Below are 19669 nucleotides of genomic sequence, written 5' to 3'. Positions count from 1 at the left end.
CACCACCACCAACCACCCACCACCACCAACCACAACCACCACCAACCAACAACAACCAACCACCACCCACCACCAACCACAACCACCACCAACCACAACCACCACCAACCACCCCCACCAACCACCACCACCAACCACCAACCACCCACCACCACCACCAACCAACAACCACCACCAACCAACAACCACCACCAACCACAACCACCACCAACCACCCACCAACGACCACCCCCACCAACCACCACCACCAACCACCACCCACCACCAACCACCCACCACCACCAACAACCAACCACACATCCACCACCACCAACAACCACCACCACCAACCACCAACCACCACCCACCAACCACCACCACACATCCACCACCACCCACCAACAACAACCACCACCAACCACAACCACCACCAACCACAACCACCACCAACCAACAACAACCAACCACCACCAACCACAACCACCACCAACCAACAACCACCACCAACCACCAACCACCACCACCAACCACCCCCACCAACCACCACCACCAACCACCAACCACCCACCACCAACCACCAACCACCACCAACCAACAACCACCACCAACCAACAACAACCAACCACCACCAACCACAACCACCACCAACCAACAACAACCAACCACCACCCACCACCAACCACAACCACCACCAACCACACCACCCACCACCACCCCACCAACCACCAACCACCCACCACCACCAACCAACAACCACCACCAACCAACAACCACCACCAACCACAACCACCACCAACCACCCACCAACGACCACCCCCACCAACCACCACCACCAACCACCACCCACCACCAACCACCCACCACCACCAACAACCAACCACCACCAACCACCAACCACACATCCACCACCACCAACAACCACCACCACCACCAACCACCACCACCAACCACCAACCACCACCAACAACCAACCACCACCAACCACCAACCACCCACCACCACCAACAACCAACCACCACCAACCACCAACCACACATCCACCACCACCAACAACCACCACCACCAACAACCACCACCACCAACCACCCACCAACGACCACCCCCACCAACCACCAACCACCACCAACAACCAACCACCACCAACCACCAACCAACCACCACCAACCACCCACCACCACCCACCAACCAACCACCACCAACCACCAACCACCCACCACCACCAACAACCAACCACCACCAACCACCAAGCAACCACCACCAACAACCACCACCCACCACCAACAACTACCACCCACCCCACCAACAACTACCACCCACCCCACCAACAACAACCGCCCTTTTTTTCTTCAAGACTTTCAACAACAAAAAGCCAGCGATTCACAACGCCGCGTTTTTGGCTTTCACCTCCCACCACCTTGCATATCCACCTGGTGGCGCCCTTCTACGAAGCAAAAACAATCACTCCGTTAGAAATAAAACAACAACAAACATTGGCCGTGCTTTGGCCGAAATTCATATTCAACAAAGTTGACAGTTTACGGAATGTTCAGCCTCGGATGGCTGTGCACACCATAAACAACACTGTACTGTTGTGAAACAATGCGTGTGCGTCTATTTGAAATGCAAATATTTAGCATGCACGTTTAAAATATTTGGTTTTGGCTAGATTTTAATAAAGTATATACTGTGCATACACCATTAATACTGCCTAAAAAACAAATTAAAAACACAGTGCGATCGTCTATCTGCCCTTTCTGGTATAAGGATCATCAGGCTTCATTTAAAGCTTTCGTGACTGCAGGATTTTTTTAATTTAATATCTAACTACGTGACTTTACCGAAAGAACCAAAGAGTATGATCATCAGGCTATTATGTATAATTTGTTACAAGGCAGTAATAATGTAGAGAGGGTGGTGAGTTTTTATTCTAGGTTCATGTCTGTAATTATTTTTTTCCAAAAATCCACCTTTTAAGCCAATTGGTTTACAAAAATATGCGCCGTACACCTGCCAAACGAAACCATTTTCAGTCATCCGATATTTATACTGGAGGAGGAATCCGATGAGCAACAAAGCTCTTTACCATGGATGTCCAGTAGGGGCGGATCAGCCCACTGCTGGATCAAGTCTGCTCCATGAAGAATGCCCATGATGATCCTTTGCCAATGATATCTACATCACTCACAATCCATCTGCATTCTCTCTTGACGTTCAGTCAAGTTAGTGATTGCTTTTCCTCCGATTAAAAGCATCCGTTCACAGTACGTATGGCCAAAGAACGAATGTGCCCGCACCAATTAGATCTCGGAAGCTATGCCGGGTTGATCACCATGCACGACGATGGTGGATGGTGGTGTTGTAGGTTGCTCAGGGCTACGCTGTGAAAAATGGGGGGCAGTGCAGAGTTATTTTCACTGTGTACTGTTACTATGCTCCCACGTATTAGTTGTCCGCGTCTTGCAACCCACACTAATGAAAGAGAAAGTGTGGTGAAACAATCCCCGTGACCACGGCAGCATAGGGAGGGGCCTTCATCCAGCAGTTGGGTTTACAAAAGGGCTGTAGATTTAACCCCACATTAACTCAACACATTCATCAATATTACTGCTTTAAAAGAAAGATAGATGACGTTTCGGGCAACGGCCCTACTGCAATTGTGCTTGTGGGCCACTGCCAACGCAGCATCCCAAAATAATGTCTCATTTATATATGAGGTTCTCCTAACACATTTCCCAGCCACAAATTGTCTAAATAATAATGCCATTGAGTCTCAAGACTTGATTACAAGAGGTGTTCCTGCCTTTAAATGATATGGCCAATTCCCAAAATGAGAGTTTGGCTTGGGAGAGGAAAACCGAGGGGTATTACACACACATTGAGCACGTGCCCTTTCGCAAAACCGCATTTGGCTAATATATAAGCCACGTTGAGTATCTAAAAATAGATGTAGGAAAACAATCACTAAGTTTTTTATGAACATACGTACCGTTTGTAAAATGTTTAATCACCTCGGACAGCCTTCTGTGTGTTATTGCTCAGGCTAAATTATGAAATCATACATTATTGAAGCAAACATTTTGACTTGCCCAGATTTTAATGAACAGTAAAAGGTTTGTGTGGACAGGGCTTAATTGATATCATTAAACCAATGTAGAACGTATTTAATACGATTACTGAATTTAATTAGAGAATATATGTACAGTACATGTAAATCGGACACAATAATACTCATGGATTTTATGAATTCTAAAACAAACATATGAGAATGCACTGTAAAGATGAAAGTAATGTTTAAGGAAATTGATGATAGTCGGGATGTCGCATATCCACCTTATGACCAATTAACTGCTAGGGCAGTCTGTGGACGTATTGGCGGTACACCAATGCATCATACAGCAGTCTAAATTCAAAATCTGAACCGACTTTCGTCTTTCGATTGCTTCGACATCGCGATAACTGATTTTGACACACCACTACGCAAGATTTTTTGACCAGGGTTTCGAATCGCCGAAAAAAAGATAATTCTTGTAAAAAATTGCTTTTTATATACCGCTCACCCCTGTACCGCCAATACGTTCATATGTGCAACGTGCAACGTAGATTTTGTTTAATGTTCGCATTATAGTATTTTACCTTTCCACAGTCTCCAGCAAGTCAGATATACAACGTTGTATTGTAGGGTAAATGTTGATGGTTATTTTAAGTCAGTGTGTTAAGCAAATGTAAAATAGTTGAGATTATTTGTGATCGAAGCAGCAGCTATCATTGAGCAGATAGTATCTATTGTTAAACAAGACGTGCAAAATTGAGCATAACTAACCAACATAATTGGCTGTACAGTTTTCAGATTGTAAATAACAGATCCCATAGGGCTGCTCTTTCTTATCTATGAGCAATAATAGACATTTTGGCCATGACACCCATAAAGGATATTTTTTACGTTCTTGTTATATAAAATACACTCTTTGGAATAATTCTTTACATGTAAGAGCACCTTTATCATTTACAGTATATACAACCTTTTAAAGAGAGATTCAGGTTATAAAAGGATTATGATCACTCTACGTAATTTCTTTATAAAATAGATGCTTTTGTTAATGCACTACTGGATAAAGCCTCTCCACTGTGAATAGTTTGTTGAAACAAATGTAAATGAGACTGCATGTGTCCGTGGTTGTGCTACATAGTTATCTGATGTGCTTTAGGGTTTATACTGTGTGTTTGTTCGCCACGATGCCCTCCATTTCACTTCCCGAAGATGCTGGCAGCACAAAGAGTGGAACGTCGTACATTTTGCCGAACAACTCGCGGTACTGACCGAAAACACATCAGAGAACGAGAGCTGTAAATGCTCTTTCATTGTGTTCAAGCAACAAGTACGGTTGAGTATATGTCAGCCATTCTTAAACAACACGTGCAAGAATGGTGTTACTCACCAACACATTTAGTGTGCAAATAACTGTACAGCTTCCCAAATTCCAAATAATACATATTCCAAAGGACTGGTCTGATCTACGAACTGTAATTAGTAGCATTTTGGACATGCCAAACATAAAAAACACATTGTTTTTTAACCTTTCTATAAAAGCTATTAATAGGAATACACTATAGATATATAGATATTTTAACATGTAATTGCAGCTTGATCATTGGTATACAATATTGTACGATAGACCGAAATAAAAATGACTATTCGTCTTTCATTTATAATGCACTATCTCTTGTAAATCCACTCCTGGATGCAAGCCTCCCCACACCATGTCAATCATGCAGGTTGTTGACCATACTGCACCATGCTGGTCATTGCAGGTTGCAGATTTGTTCAGATATTGCTCAACATTGATATTAGCCTTTAACCATTTCCATAAATGTAACTCAGGTGGTGAGGTTCATATTGCAGTGCATAAACTACTGCACCCCTCCCTCCCCCCCCCCCCATCTACACAACTTGGGGAGGCCTTCATCCAGCAGTGAACTGGCAAGCATTTTTCTAGGGCAAGTAAAATGTTGGATTCGGGCTATGATTGCGATAAGGGAAAACTAAAAAAAAGAAATGTCCATTTAACATTTATTTACACTGACATAATGCCCATTACAAGTATACATTTATAACACAGTGCCGTTTCTTCATAAAACACACTAGCCTTCCATGTTCCGCTTCTGTGCGAAGTACATCTTGAATCGATCTTGGGCATACTCCTGTAAACAATAATATTTCTACCATCAAGCTGTTTTTTTGAACAAGAACGTCAGTGCACTTCCAAAATAAAGAAATAAAAGGTGCTAATTGCCAACAGTGCGGTTGCAAAGTGCCACACAGAATTGCTGCCCTTACCAAGTAACCAAAGGAGATGGACGACATCTTGGCCTGAAGGATTGCCCAGAGGCCCCAGTAGAAATGTGATGCCAGAGCGAACCTGCAAGCGGTGCACAGGCGCAGAAGAAGCAGTGAAGAATTTTTCGATTTAAAGCTTTCGTGACTGCAGGGATTCATCTTCTTGGTTCTTTCGGTAAAGTCACGTAGAAGGGAAGTAATAAAATAATAAAAATAAAACATAATAAAACAATTCTCACGACGTTTCGGCTACAACGCAAGCAGCCGTCTTCAGGTGAAGAATGAGACAATGCCAAGCTAGGAGCTTATATATAAGCTGCGTTGGAGGTGGAGGAAAGAGCGCCTTAACAAAAGAATGTGCATGTGAAGAGGAATTTAGCATATTCATGGAAAATGCGTAGGAGGTGGGCGGGGGGGTTTCAAAGTCATATTATGCCCATGCATTATGCAGGATCAACAGCACCAAGGGGGGGGTGCAGGGATTAGCAGTAAGAAAGGAAAGGAATGTTAATGATATGTAGCTGCAGTTACTCAACCACCACGTAGAAAACTAAAGCATAAACTACATAAAAAACTAAAGTATAAATAGCATAGCACCGTCAGTATACTTACTATACTCTACACTAAGCTGAGTTACTAACAGCAAGTAATACATTACAATTCTACGTCGTAAAAATTATATAATATGCTTCCATCTAAACTTTATTCTATTGCATCAACGAGCATATACCGTACTATATACTGCCAACATTAAATTATATACTGTATTGCTGTAAACCAACCTATATCTTATACATTTAATATAACACTATGTATTATTCTACCCACCCTAATGTGTGTCGAAATGGTTTATTACGTCCTTCCAATGATTGCTAAGCCAGAATCCATCTTCTCGGTTAAAATTGTCTCTGTGTTTGTATATGTGGATCGCCTCATGAACGAATCTCTCATGATAGCCAGATGGCTTGCAGAGAACCTCTGTCTTGGAGAAGTCAATGTCATGTGAGCCCACTGAATTGTAACAGTGATCTGCCACGGCTGAGGTGTTTGTCCTACCGTGTTTCAGGTCTGCCTTATGTTCACGGATGCGGTCCGAGACATGTCGTTTGGTTTCTCCAATGTAACTGCTACCACAGAGGCAACTTAGTTTGTAGACGCCAGGGTACTGTATGTCTGGAACCACATCTTTTACAGACGGGACCAGATCACGGATTTTATGTACTGTGTTGAATCGGACCTGGATCTTGTGTTTAATCAGGATTTTGGAGATCTTTTTTGTGACCCCAGCAATGTAGGGTAAGCAGTGAAGAGTTCAGGAGAGAGAGAAAAAAAGTGTTTGCAAATGTAACCAGGGTCACCCCAGAGGGGCTGGAACCCCGGGGCGGAATGTCATGTGGAGCCCCTTTAAAAGTGAGAAAATTTTCGGTCCATCATGGGCTCTTCCTTTTTGTGAATCCCAGAGCTAATTGCTCATTTTGTCCCTCCCTGCCCATACCATGCCCCCTCTAACCCTAACCCCCCCCCCACCTGTTCCCCCACCCATCCTCTGGGCAACACTGCATTTAACGACTAATTCATGCAACTTTGATCACTACAACAGCACAGCAGATTAATCACTTTGCTCATTCCAATAAAAGGATCACTGACTTAGAATAAAAAAATAACTCAGCTTGAGCAATCAAACAAGTATCGGTACGTTCATGTACAGCCCTTTTATTAATCCACTGCTGAAAGGGGAGCCTCCCCACACCACGTGGGGTTATTTGCCTATACTTCACCAAGTTGAGTCATTCATTTTCAACAGGGAAGAGTTTTCTCTTTTGTGACATGTGTTAACGATCTACACATCATTTTTTGTTGCAGTAGCATCCTGATTATAACCGAGGTAGGATGGACGCTGCCAAGTGTAGCTTATCAAATCAACATGTGTTCACGTATATAAATTACATCAGGTTCATGAGCAGCGTACATCTTTTGGAAGGATGCATGCATTTTTATCCATCCTAATAGTTTCCGACTACCAATAATTTGAAACAAATTACACGTATTCGATTAAAAAGGTGAAATGAAAACCAGGTAAATCAGCACCGACTCTGCTGGCTGTAATGTTCACGTGTACTCTCACCGATTCACTTCAAACAGCATCTGTGCTACATGCTTGTCAGATTGCGCTGCAGAAATGTTGTGTTCTCTCCCCTGGTTCTCCATGATGTAGTTCCTTAGGAAATGAGTCTGCGAGAGGTGAAAACAAAATTACAGGCCTGTCGAGACATCGCTTCTTCAAGTATCATATATTCTTAGGCTCACGGCATGCACATCTATGCACGTGTTTAATTATTTTTTTTCATTTTGTACATGTACGCAATTTGTATCTACGACACCAGCAGCCACCCCAGGCGCGACGCATTACCCACAACGATGTAAATAACCTCCAGAATTACATTCCTGAATCATGAGAATTCATCAAATTGTGAGACAGAAAATCATTATTTGCATATCTTTGATCACATTGTTAAACAATTTCTGCTCTGTTGTAATGCGAAAGCATTTTATTTTCTTCAGGAAAAATCTACTGAGCCCCAAGAATAAATTGCGAGAGGGTATAACAGTGGAAGGTTGGGCCAATTACATTAATAATTAATCATTGTCAAACACTACAATCTGATGCAATAGAGTGCTAATTCGGCACCATGCCCAAGACGCAGAGTGAACGGCATACTTAAAGAATAGCAAATTGACAAAATGAAACGGTTCATCAGAGCACCTGCTGATCAAGAGTTGGGTACCGCTTCGCATCTGAATGGAAATAGGGCCAAGTGTCACAGGCGTAGTCATATATCCACTCACAGAAGTGGTTCCCAATGTCGAATCCCCTGTGAACGACACACACACAATAAAGGTTAACCAACCGCATTCCCACAGATAATCCCCTCCACGTGCATGTCCTCTAAAGGTCTGAAGAGAGAGACATGCAGGCGTCAGTATTGATTACAAAGCATCCCCCCCCCCCTCTGCAGACAGTCCACCCCACACCCATATGTCACCTCCTGCTCTAAACCTGCCACGCAAGGCAGCTGGCCATGCATGCAATTTGCATTCATCAGTCGTATTCCGCTGGGACATGGGGAAACCTATTGAGCGGTCACTGAACAAATTCAATTGATTACCTATTGCTTGACACAACTGCAATTCCACTATAATTTATTCCAGCGGTGGGCTTACTGTAATGATTTGGTTTGGGAAACTCGTTCAGAAGAACGGTTGTTGCGATAAGTGGAGGCCAGAAGGGGCCTAGGAGGGTGCGATGCAAGGATGTGGTGGAATGACATGAGGATAGTGGATGTGACTGGAGAATAGATGCATACATTCATAACATTATTTACCCTTGTAAATGCTGCTAATTCTACATGTCAGGAGACGAAATAAAAGAGCATATGGAGAAATAAAATCCCATAAGAGAATCCTATGTAATGGAACTTTATGCATAGAAGAAAAGCAAGTGGGCTTACCACGAACCTCTGGCACACAAAGCTAAATCAAGGTTCTCTGGCAAGCTACAGAAGTGCCCTTTGCCAGCACATCGGTTTTAGCTGGGAGTCAAGCTGGTAATGAAGTTCTCCGAGACATCAAACATTTGCAGAACACACACACATACTCTGTGAAATGCAATCAAACCTGTAGTTATAGCTGCAGTATTCAAAGTCGATGATCATAAGCTTCTTGCTTTTCTCAGAGCTTTCGTCCAGGAGCAGAATATTTCCTGAAAATTAAGGAAGAGCTCTGCTCAGGTCATTTGCAAAGCAGATGTACTTCCCCATCCAATGATTTCGAATTTTTCATTTGTCCAAGACATCTGCATTATAGAAACAACGACTTACCTTCCTGACAGTCGTTGTGGCAAAACACAACTGGGGATGGTGTAGCGTTGAGAATATCTCTGAAAACACAAAATGACAAAGGAAAATGTAAGCCCATTATTGGAACCTCATTTGCCAGTAGAAAAATATAATTGTTTTTTTTACCGTTTTATCTGGCAACAAAACTGACACCTTTTTTACAAGGAATCATGTTTGCATTGACCACAATACCTGCAGTCGGAATGCAAACAAAAAACATAATGTATGCACTGTCCTTGAAGTTGATTGGTCCACACCAGAGACAGCTTTCCTTCTGGTCCAACACCATGTGAGACTAGGCTCTAAGGAAAGCTGTCTCGGGTGTGGACCAATCAACTTCAAGGACAGTGCAAATATTATCAGAGTTATGTTTTTTGTTTGCATTCCGACTGCAGGTATTGTGGTCTATGCAAACATGACTCCTTGTAAAAAAGGTATCAGTTTTGTTGCCAGATAGAAGGGTAAAAAAACAATTATCATGTACCCCCATTGTCTGCAACATAAATAGATGTTTTGCATGATTGAAATCATGTAACAGAGCAATCGAACGAGAAAATTACTCTGCACGATTGTCCCGTATGCTTGCTTGCACTTCTACCTTAATCTTTGTAGCTCATTTGGCAAGTCACAGGCAAGTAGGTCGTCATATTTCATCCTTTTGGAGCTCTCCGAGAAATCCAGTTGCATAACCTGCTTGAGGTACCTGCAAAGACAAAAAACTAAAAGTAACCCAACCGTTGACCAATTACGATTTGTGATAGCAGACTTTAACCAACACCCATGGTGGGCCTTCCATGCTGTGATTAATCCTACAATTATGTATATAGTGTGTTTTTTGCAGATAAAGCTCATACTGAAAGCTTAAGGGCCGTGTAGTTGTTAAACATTCCCAGTGATCTGATGAATTGTCATTTGCTGTATTTGGGGGTCACGATTCGACTTGAGAACATGATATGTTTGTCTTGTCCCCCCCCCCCCCCCCCCATGATTTTTGTGCAGTTTTATTCGCATCATAAACTATTTTGCTAAGCTATTTTAACCAGGTAAGGCTCACAGAGCTATATAGCTCTTTTTCATAAGTGACCCGGCCACAAATGATAGCACAATGAAGTCGCCTATCATGTGGAAATGTATAGCAGCCAAATACTCGAAATGCATGTTTCTAAATGTGGAGGGAAAAACCGGAGGAGAAGAACATGCAAACTCCAAATATACAGATGTTGAGGAGCAGAGTGATGACGGGATGTCACACTCGCCTCGGGAGGAGTGCCGCCATGTCCCCTCGGGGTATTTGAGAGGGGACCGGTGACATAGGCGAGGTCTTCGCCAGGGAACCGGGAACGTGAATGGTGGGGAAGTGGGGGCCCAGGGTAAGGGAGAAATAGCCCGAGGCTAGGGGGGGCTACTTTACCCAGCTGGCCGAGTTGTATGAACCGTCGGTCAGCGCTGTGGGAAGAGCCCGTTAGCCTGGAAGGCGTCTGGATTTCCCAGTACCCTTTCCCCTGGGGAGATTGAGCTTAGCCAGTGACTTGTGTTAGCCCTTCCCAAAGGCTAGGCGAAATCCCTTAATAAACCGTTTGGCGTCAGCCCCGACGACGTCTGCCTTCGTGTCGTGTTTCACACCTCAACACAGGTATCAGATTCATATTCTTAGGTTTTTTCGGTAAAGTCACGTAGGTAAAAAAAATTAAATTAATGAAAGCAAAATAAAAATAAAATAAAAATCACGACGTTTCGGAGGCAACACAAGCTTCCGTCTTCAGGTGGAACAGTCACAGCACGATAGCTGTATCAAGTGAGAGAAATTCCAAGAAACCCGTATTTGTATATATACTGGTTGAGGGTGGGAGGAGCCAAGGTAGGCCCTGAATATAATTTTTGTGAGGTTCGGTGCGGCTGAAGCACGCTGCTAGGAATGAGCCTTTGTTGTGTAAACTAGGTGCGGATGATGTTTTATTTTTATTTTACTTTTATTAATTTAATTTTTTTACCTACGTGACTTTACCGAAAAAAACCTAAGAATATGAATCCTTGCAGTCACGAAAGCTTCAAATCTACAGGTATCAGAGTCGGTGTCGAACCCACGACTTCCTATATACCAGGCGAGGTAGTTAACACCGCGTCCCAATGGCGCCCCACGGTGGTAAGAGTGGGACATGAGCATCTACAATTCGCATATAAGCCGTCTATTTATTTCACACGCACATCTTGATTCTGGTCTCGTGAGTTTAAAAAGTAATGTCAATCGATTAATTATTGTATCGTGACATGCCCCTATGCTTTACATAGCAAGTTTGGTGAGTTGGATGCACTTTATGCAATTGTGGTGTGTTTATGGTTGAGTTCATCCAAGATAAAGGACGATTCGACAGTGGTGTCAAAGATACAGGTCATATTTTTCGGAAGACAATAATGAGCATTATTATTTTATAATTTAATAATTTTTCTTCTCTCTACGTGACTTTACCGAAAGACCCAAAGAGTAATAATGAACATGTTTTGGCAAGACATGACTAAATAATGAGGAATTAACATTCATAAGCATAACAAGAACGATGAGTCATTACCATTGATAATAATTTAATCAGCAACACAAATGATTACCTTTCTATGCTCTCATACAGCCACTTGGGCTCCTTGTTGAGGGGCACTTTCATAGAATGGAACTGTGCCATCTTGCACGCAATCAGTGCTGATAAGTCGGGGTCCCTCAGGTCCACGCAGCTGAGTCGCTTACTCTTTAATGAAAGAAAAAAAATACCGTTTAGTTTGCGGACAGCATTGGTCGGAAAACGTCTCGATATTAAAGTCATCACATGGGAACATCAACACATAAATGCCAGAAAGAATTGGAGAGCTATTACCAACAACCCGTGGATTCAGAAAACTCCATGTGCTGGAAATGGATGAAGACACATGCCATGGGAACGCTGTTGTTGCTTCCTTGGTTGTTTTCATTCAAGTTGTTGGACCGCTGTCATGGGTGGACATTCGTACCGGTATGAACTCTTCCAGCCGGCCCTCTGGAAAGACCCCGTACAGTGCAGGTCCCAGCTTCCTTTCGGCCAACGTGGCAAACATTACACTCTCCAACACAAGCGAACGAGGATCCTGCACCCACACATTCACAGCACGAGGTACATGTGGTATTTGTGAACTTTTAATTGAATAGAGTACAACCTCTTGGCAATCGGTACCACCGTGTATATATGTGTGTAAGCACGTGACCACACGTTAGGGCCCCACCTGCAGAATGGCTCCGTACATGCGCAGGAGGACTTGCCGTGGCTCCCCTCCCATGCTTGGCACATCAGAACGCAGTATGCACGTGTACAGCAGGTTACTCAATCCACCACTGTGCGACGACATGGGGTGAGAGAAAAGAGCATTCACAAATGTGTAGTGACATGGAATGGGTCACTACGTAGCATAGCGTGGGTTTTTGGCAGAGAAGGGGATCTGCAGTTGCAGCAGCCCTGTCTGACAGCAGGTCACGTGATAAACCAAAGAGAGGGATGTAGGGAAAAGGTGATAGAGGGGGGCACGTGAAGTAAGCCCGGGAACCCGCTAGTAGGTTCTAGAAGGGGGGCGTGGCCGGGGCGGAGCGAGGCCACGATGGGAGGATAAAAGGGGACCCCGAGCGGGAGCTCAGGGCTGTCGCCTGGAGCGGGATCCCCTCGTCGTGCTGCTGTAGTCTCCGTCTACATCTTCACCTTCTTGGCGTCGTCAGTCAGGCAGTCTGCCAGCTGTCCTGACTGGGAGCTGTAGTTGCTTATTGTGAACAGTGAAGGCTGTTAATAAATAAAGTGCCTCCTACTCCTAGTGTCTCTGAGTGCATCACTACAAATGTAAAATTAAAAACACAAGTGATGGTACTGAATACTTTACAGGCACAGCCATATCTTGTGGCTATCTTTGCTGATGAAATGTTAACCTCCTCGCCTGGTGTACAGGAGGCCGTGGGTTCGATCATGACCCCGATGCTTGTATATTTGGAGTTAGTCGCATGCATTTTTTCCGGGTCCTCTGGTTTTTCCCTCCACATTTAGAAACATTTGTTTAAAGTATTTGGCTGCTATAAATTTCCACATGATAAGCCATTTCGTAGCGCTATTATTTGTGGTCAGGTCACATCTGAAAAAGAGCTATAGAGCTCAGTGGGCCATATTTGGTAAAATATATTTTTTTTTTTGTTTAATTCTCTCTCATCACTTTATCTCATTACTTAATCTGTCTCTATCTCAATGCAGCCATTTAGAGTTCCAGATGTAATTCACGGATAGCCAAAATAGCGAGTGCGTGAATAATGAGGGAATTTTGCATGAAGAATAAAGTCATAATTTACAGCCCTTTGCCAATCCACTGCTAAGCTGGTCTTGGGGATTGTTTAACTATATTTCACCATGCTGGTCAGTGCTGACTGGTGGACTAGGACCGGTTCAGATTTCACTCGTCACTCATGTCAGCCGTAGCTGGGAATTGCTGGGTTTGGAACACAGTGCACGAATAATTCCACCACCGCTCCACCATTTTGTTTCAAGTGAGAACTTAACAGTCAAGGAAAGCCAAGTTTGTGCAAGATATATATTGCATTCAAGGTTATTCAAAGATTCAAGAAATGAAATTCAATAAATAAAAAATACCTATTCTATAGGTGTGTGTTCATAACATTGAGTGAAATAGTCTATAAGTACTGACGATTGTTTTTTTTTACCTGAAATGTGCGTAGTATATGCCCTGGGACTCGCTTGTGAATGGGCCCTAGACCCCCACGGATGACCTGGGACTCATTTAGTGCAGGGCCTCCTGTGGATGTCCTCAAACTGACTGGTGCTGACCTTGCTGCCCCAGCAGTTCCTGGGGAACATTGTTGGTGCTAAGTCCTGATGCTTCATCTCCGTCTGTGCTGAGATTGTCCTCTTTCACCTACCTTCCACGTTTCCCTGCCGTGACCCCCAATCTCCCATCACACCAACTTCTACCTGAATGTATTTTTTGTTTCTCCCATTTTAGTAAACTATATTGAGCTGTACTCTTAGTTTTTTCGGTAAAGTCACGTAGGTAAAAAATGAAATTAAAATTAATAAAAATAAAAGAAATATAAGATTTTTATTCTTTTATTTTTATTAATTTTTATTCTTTTATTTATATTAATTTTTATTTCATTTTTTAACCTACGTGACTTTACCGAAAAAACTAAGAGTATGAATCCTTGCAGTCACGAAAGCTTCAAATCTAGAATTATATTGAGCTGCGATTGCACTTAGATGCGATATAGATTGAAAGAGTTGCTGTTGTTGTTTCTGAATGATAAGAACTTTGTTGCAATATGTAATTACTAACAGTGGCGCTATTTCATAGTTGTAATACATTTCATGAGAAAAGGTGAGTATGTGAGGCTTCAATTACGTGACAACGCTGATGATGAAGTCATCCTCGCTGATGTGTTTCCACGTCCCAGCGAGATATTCCCGGCAGCACTCGTACGCCCAGCGTCGCATCTCGGGCGATACCTCCGATCGGAGGTTGAGCTGCGCATTCTGCGCAGCGACCGCCTTCATACATATTCCATCGCCGGTCACTTTATCCTTGTCGGAAAAATTATCCCGACAGCTTCTTGAACAAGTTCTTGAAATGTGCAGGCTCCTTACATTCCCACACCTGCCAAACACATTAGGCACAGCTGTCAGAAGATGGATGTTCTTGTCAGACCAACTAAATTCTATCGTACGATAAACATTGCGTTGTTTTAAAGATAACTGCTAAATTCTTGATAAGCATGCACATTGCAAATATGGTTTTACATTAATGAAGGGGGAAAATTACAGATTAAATTTACACTTTAAAGCAAAAAAATCCATAAAATACCTAATCTATATATTGCTAAGTTAAAAGTAGTTCTGGTAAATTTAAATATCATTGCCAAAATGTAAAAATAACATACCTCACGACTGCATTGATGTGGCTAAGGTGAATAATTTGATACTAAATTGTAATCCATTGGGTACACAAACAAATACACCACTACTATATTTGTTTAAAATGTGCAATTTAATCCACAGCCCCGCATAATTAATGATCAATGGACGACTGCGCTTTATTCATCGGTAGTAAACTGAGTGGCACTGAGTCTCATCCACAGTTATCTCAGCATTGAAAGCATGGTGCAAAAGGTCGCCATTTGTTGTAAGCACATTGGAAATATCTGCCCCTTACCCAACTGTGTAAATAATTCCTATTCCACATCCCCAGGTTATCTCGGGCAATTTTTTCAAAGATGTTTTGCTAAATATGTATAGCCGTTTTAAAGCTTTCGTGACTCCAGGGATTCATCTTCTTGGTTCTTTCGGTAAAGTCACATAATAATTTTATTATGTTTTATTTTTATTATTTTATTACTTCCCTTCTACGTGACTTTACCGAAAGAACCAAGAAGATGTATAGCCGTCTTTCGATCCACTGCTGGACCAAGACCTCCCCATTTCGCATGGGTTGAGGGAGTCGTTTGACCATGTCATCATGCCGGTCAGTGAGGCTTGAAGCTGGTGAGCACACATGTGGGAGCACAGAAACAAAGCACAACAATGCATATCGAGACACAGCTCTATGTATCCACCACCACATAGCTCCACGGCCCTGTAATGATCTGTTTGTGCACATTGGTCACCCACGCTCAACCCGGTGTGGGCTTTCAAGAGAACTTTGAAATGCGTTCACAGTGCAATGTCCTGGAATGTTCTGTTAGCAGTGCATATCTGGTAAACAGCAGATAAGAGGCAGATGTCAGTGCTACTGTTGTTTGTGAAAAGCCAGATGTAGTACTGTACAGTACTTTGGATACCCGATACATTCACAGACCGAAAGTAAATTTGGAATGCATGAATTGTTGGTAGGTTTGTGATTGGCATGCATATGTCAACGTATGCATGCAGTCCTTTGCTTTAAATCATTTACAATTATCAGCACAACGAGTATGGTTAAGAATTACAATATGTGTCATTTATCTGGGAAAGTCCCATTGGCTCTCAAGGGATGCTTGACTGCCTTCTCAGTCCAAAGTTCGGAAATTTGCCCGGATAATAGTTCACACCTCAATCACTTTGCCTTAGTAGTAGTTTACATTTTTTTATTGCAGTGTATAATCCCGTGCTGTAGGTATAGCTCATGTACTGTAATAATTTACAGCTGCTTATCAATCCACTGCTGGATGAAGGCATCCCCTTCACGCTGTGAGGGTCACGGGGAAGAGGGGTTAAAATCGATTTCGCCACTGTTGATCTTTGCTGGGAATCGAACTCTGGTGACCACCGTATCACCCTCACTCAGTGCACTGTACTGTAATATTTACGCACAAGTATTCTACATTATACGTGATATATGTCCCATGTCCTCTAATCTAAGCAGTCTTCCAAAGTTGGGCTTCACGGTAAACTATTAGAACGAAAGTCATGCTGCAATTCGCTACACAACCAGCAACATCTGTTGCAGAGACATAACTAAGCGGAGTGTTACGTGAGTGAAGATCGGGATTAAAATGATGACGCTAAACGGCTTTTGGAAAATGTAGAAATGAAAAGCAACATTACCAGCGTGTCTAAATAAAAGTGTTTTAGCCTGGGCATTAATGAAGAGAAGGAGAATACTGCTGCAGTGTTTGTTACACGTGATCTGTTCTATGGTCTGTACAATTACAAAGTCCCGACAAAAGAAAACTGAAATCAACAGAAATTAGTTATTTTAAGGATGTTCAAAAATGCCACGGACAAACATAAGATGAGTGACATCAATGTATTTCGGATCGTAGCAGTACTGGAAGAAAATAAATAAGACTAATTTGAGAAAGGCAACGTTATATTTATCTCGGACATGCAATGAGCAAACAAGAGATTGAATTAGTTTTTTTTTACCGACAACATTATCGGTACAACTGGAAGCCAAGAGATACTCTTAAATTACGTAACTATTTTGAACTGGATGAAACTGGGAGCATTTGATGCAAAGTCATTGAGTATTATCATGTATTGGTTGCTGTTGTCTTCGTAATGTTTGCCGTTGTAACTTGCTGACCCGCCAATACTGGACATCTCTGAACAAGAGCTTCGTAGCTCTACGGATTCCTCCAAGTCTGAATAAAGATTCTGTCTCTGAAACAGCAGGAAATGCCAAGATCGCCGACATTTCTGAGATAAGTGCATATAGCACAGAGCTACAATGTGAACAGAGATTTAATGTAAATAGAGATGCCATGTAGGCAGAGATGCAATGTGAACAAGAGATACCATGTATTTCGATTTAAAGCTTTCGTGACTGCAGGGATTCATCTTCTTGGTTCTTTCGGTAAAGTCACGTAGAAGGAAAATAATAAAATAATAATAATTTAAATAAAACATAACTATTATATTATTATATAATTATTTTATTATGTTTTATTTTTATTATTTTATTACTTTCCTTCTACGTGACTTTACCGAAAGAACCAAGAAGAAGATACCATGTACACAGACATGCAATGTACACGCGTAAACATAACCAAACGAATTAACTCGCGGCAAATAATCACAGCACACTTACTCTGTGTTTAGCACAGCATTAGGCAGGAGTTATTCAAACCACCAAAACACCCACACACACACAGGCGGGCGCGCGGGGAGGGAGGGAGGCAGGCTCTCTGAATAACTTTGTCAACCGGCACGAGTGACACCGCACATCTCAAATCGCAATGCTCGCGACGCCGAGCAAACACGAAGGCTGTCCAAACAAACACACACACAAATAGAATCGAGTGAATAGAGGCGACAGACCTGACGTGATGAGTTCGCCTCGGCCTCAGAATTCTTGCTGCTCGCACTGCGGCGCGTGCCATCGCCTCGATCATCTTTAAAGCGCAAACGCAGCGCCCTCGTTCAAAAGGGGCCACCACTCCCGTTGACACCGCGGTGGTCTCGCTGCTGCACTCGAAACGACAGTGAACAGGGGGAGGGGGAGGACAACCCGAGGCTATTTTAACTTCTCATACGCAAGGAGTGCGATTTAGGGGGTGGGGTGGGGGGGATGATGATGCGGCCGGCACGTGCGAACACGTGTCCGCTCGGCCGAGTTAAAGGGCTCGATCCAGAGGAGGTCTCTTCCCACATCGCGCCGCGAGACTTTTGGACCATTCCGTCGTAACTTGCGTCGGCGTGTCACTCGTAAATGGCCCTTCTTATCTCTCGCGCGGCACGGGCTAACGACGGGTGGCTTGCCGTGTACGCTGCTGTTGCTGCTGTTGTTGCTGCTGCTGGAGAAAAGAGTGAACGAATGAGTGAGAGTTGGAGGGGGGGAGCTGGCGAGTGAGAGAGTGGGAGCCAGAGAGTGAGTGAGAGAGTGAGTGAGTGAGAGAGTGAGAGTGAGTGAGAGTGAGTGTGACAGAGTGAGTGAATGAGAGCTGGAGAGTGAGAGAGTGAGTGAGAGTGAGAGAGTGAGTGAGTGAGAGTGAGTGAGAGTGAGTGAGTGAGAGTGAGAGAGTGAGTGTGAGTGAGAGAGTGAGTGTGAATGAGTGAGAGAGTGAGAGCTGGAGAGTGAGTGAGAGAGTGAGTGAGTGAGTGAGAGTGAGAGAGAGTGAGTGAGAGTGAGAGTGAGTGAGTGAGAGTGAATGAGAGTGAGTGAGTGAGAGTGAGTGAGTGAGAGTGAGAGGGTGAGTGTGAGTGAGAGAGTGAGTGAGAGTGAGAGAGTGAGTGTGAGTGAGTGAGAGAGTGAGAGCTGGAGAGTGAGTGAGTGAGAGTCGGAGAGTGAGAGAGTGAGAGTGAGTGAGTGTGAGAGAGTGAGTGAGTGTGAGTGAGTGAGAGTGTGAGTGAGTGAGAGAGTGAGTGAGAGAGTGAGTGAGTGAGAGAGTGAGTGAGAGAGTGAGAGAGAGTGAGTGAGTGAGAGAGTGAGAGTCGGAGAGTGAGTGAGTGAGAGTCGGAGAGTGAGTAAGTGAGTGAGAGAGTGAGTGTGAGAATGAGTGAATGAGAGAGACAGTGAGAGAGTGAGAGCTGGAGAGTGAGTGAGAGTCGGAGAGAGATGACGTGAACACATCCTACACCCCCCCAACCCCCCTAAGCCACCACACCACCCGTCAGCCCGAACCCAGTGAGAGCATGAAAACACGCGAGCGAGCCAACTCACCACACACGCACCCACCCATCACACCACCACGCCACCATCTGTCACGAAGGCAAAATATCCTCTCCCGTTATAGCCTTGACAGACTGTAGGGGCAAGTGCGGTTATCGAGCACATGTGGAGCCGTCCATAAATGACGTCCCGCACCTAGGGGAGGAGGGGTGGGGTCAGACATTTGTGACGATGTGTGACGAGGGGGGGTGAGAAATGTGACGTCACATCAACATGCGCAACTTTAAATAAATATAGACAACACGTTCTACTTAATTAAATAGGCTTTTTAATAAATGTTTTCTACTACAACATCAGAGTGTAGCGC

The 19669-nt window shown here is 43.5% G+C and overlaps 1 protein-coding gene across 1 annotated transcript; it reads right to left on the bottom strand.

Moving 5' to 3' along the window:
* Positions 1 to 1622: 1622 nt before the first annotated feature.
* LOC133350243 (choline/ethanolamine kinase-like) lies at positions 1623 to 19431 on the bottom strand. The gene is made up of 13 exons (XM_061564372.1): positions 19354 to 19431; positions 18012 to 18158; positions 14620 to 14871; positions 12457 to 12565; positions 12208 to 12321; positions 11815 to 11948; positions 9809 to 9913; positions 9193 to 9251; positions 8990 to 9074; positions 8079 to 8187; positions 7440 to 7546; positions 5315 to 5396; positions 1623 to 5178 (listed from the first exon to the last, which is right to left on the bottom strand). Exons 1-13 carry the CDS (start codon positions 19389 to 19391, stop codon positions 5119 to 5121), a joined length of 1401 nt encoding a protein of 466 aa, XP_061420356.1. The 5' UTR covers positions 19392 to 19431; the 3' UTR covers positions 1623 to 5118.
* Positions 19432 to 19669: the final 238 nt, after the last annotated feature.

The sequence above is a fragment of the Lethenteron reissneri genome, chromosome 33 (assembly GCF_015708825.2).
Source record: "Lethenteron reissneri isolate LAM-NWPU_2019-01 chromosome 33, ASM1570882v1, whole genome shotgun sequence".
Classification (NCBI taxonomy): Eukaryota; Metazoa; Chordata; class Hyperoartia; order Petromyzontiformes; family Petromyzontidae; genus Lethenteron; species Lethenteron reissneri.
This window is presented reverse-complemented; position numbering and strand designations above follow the sequence as displayed.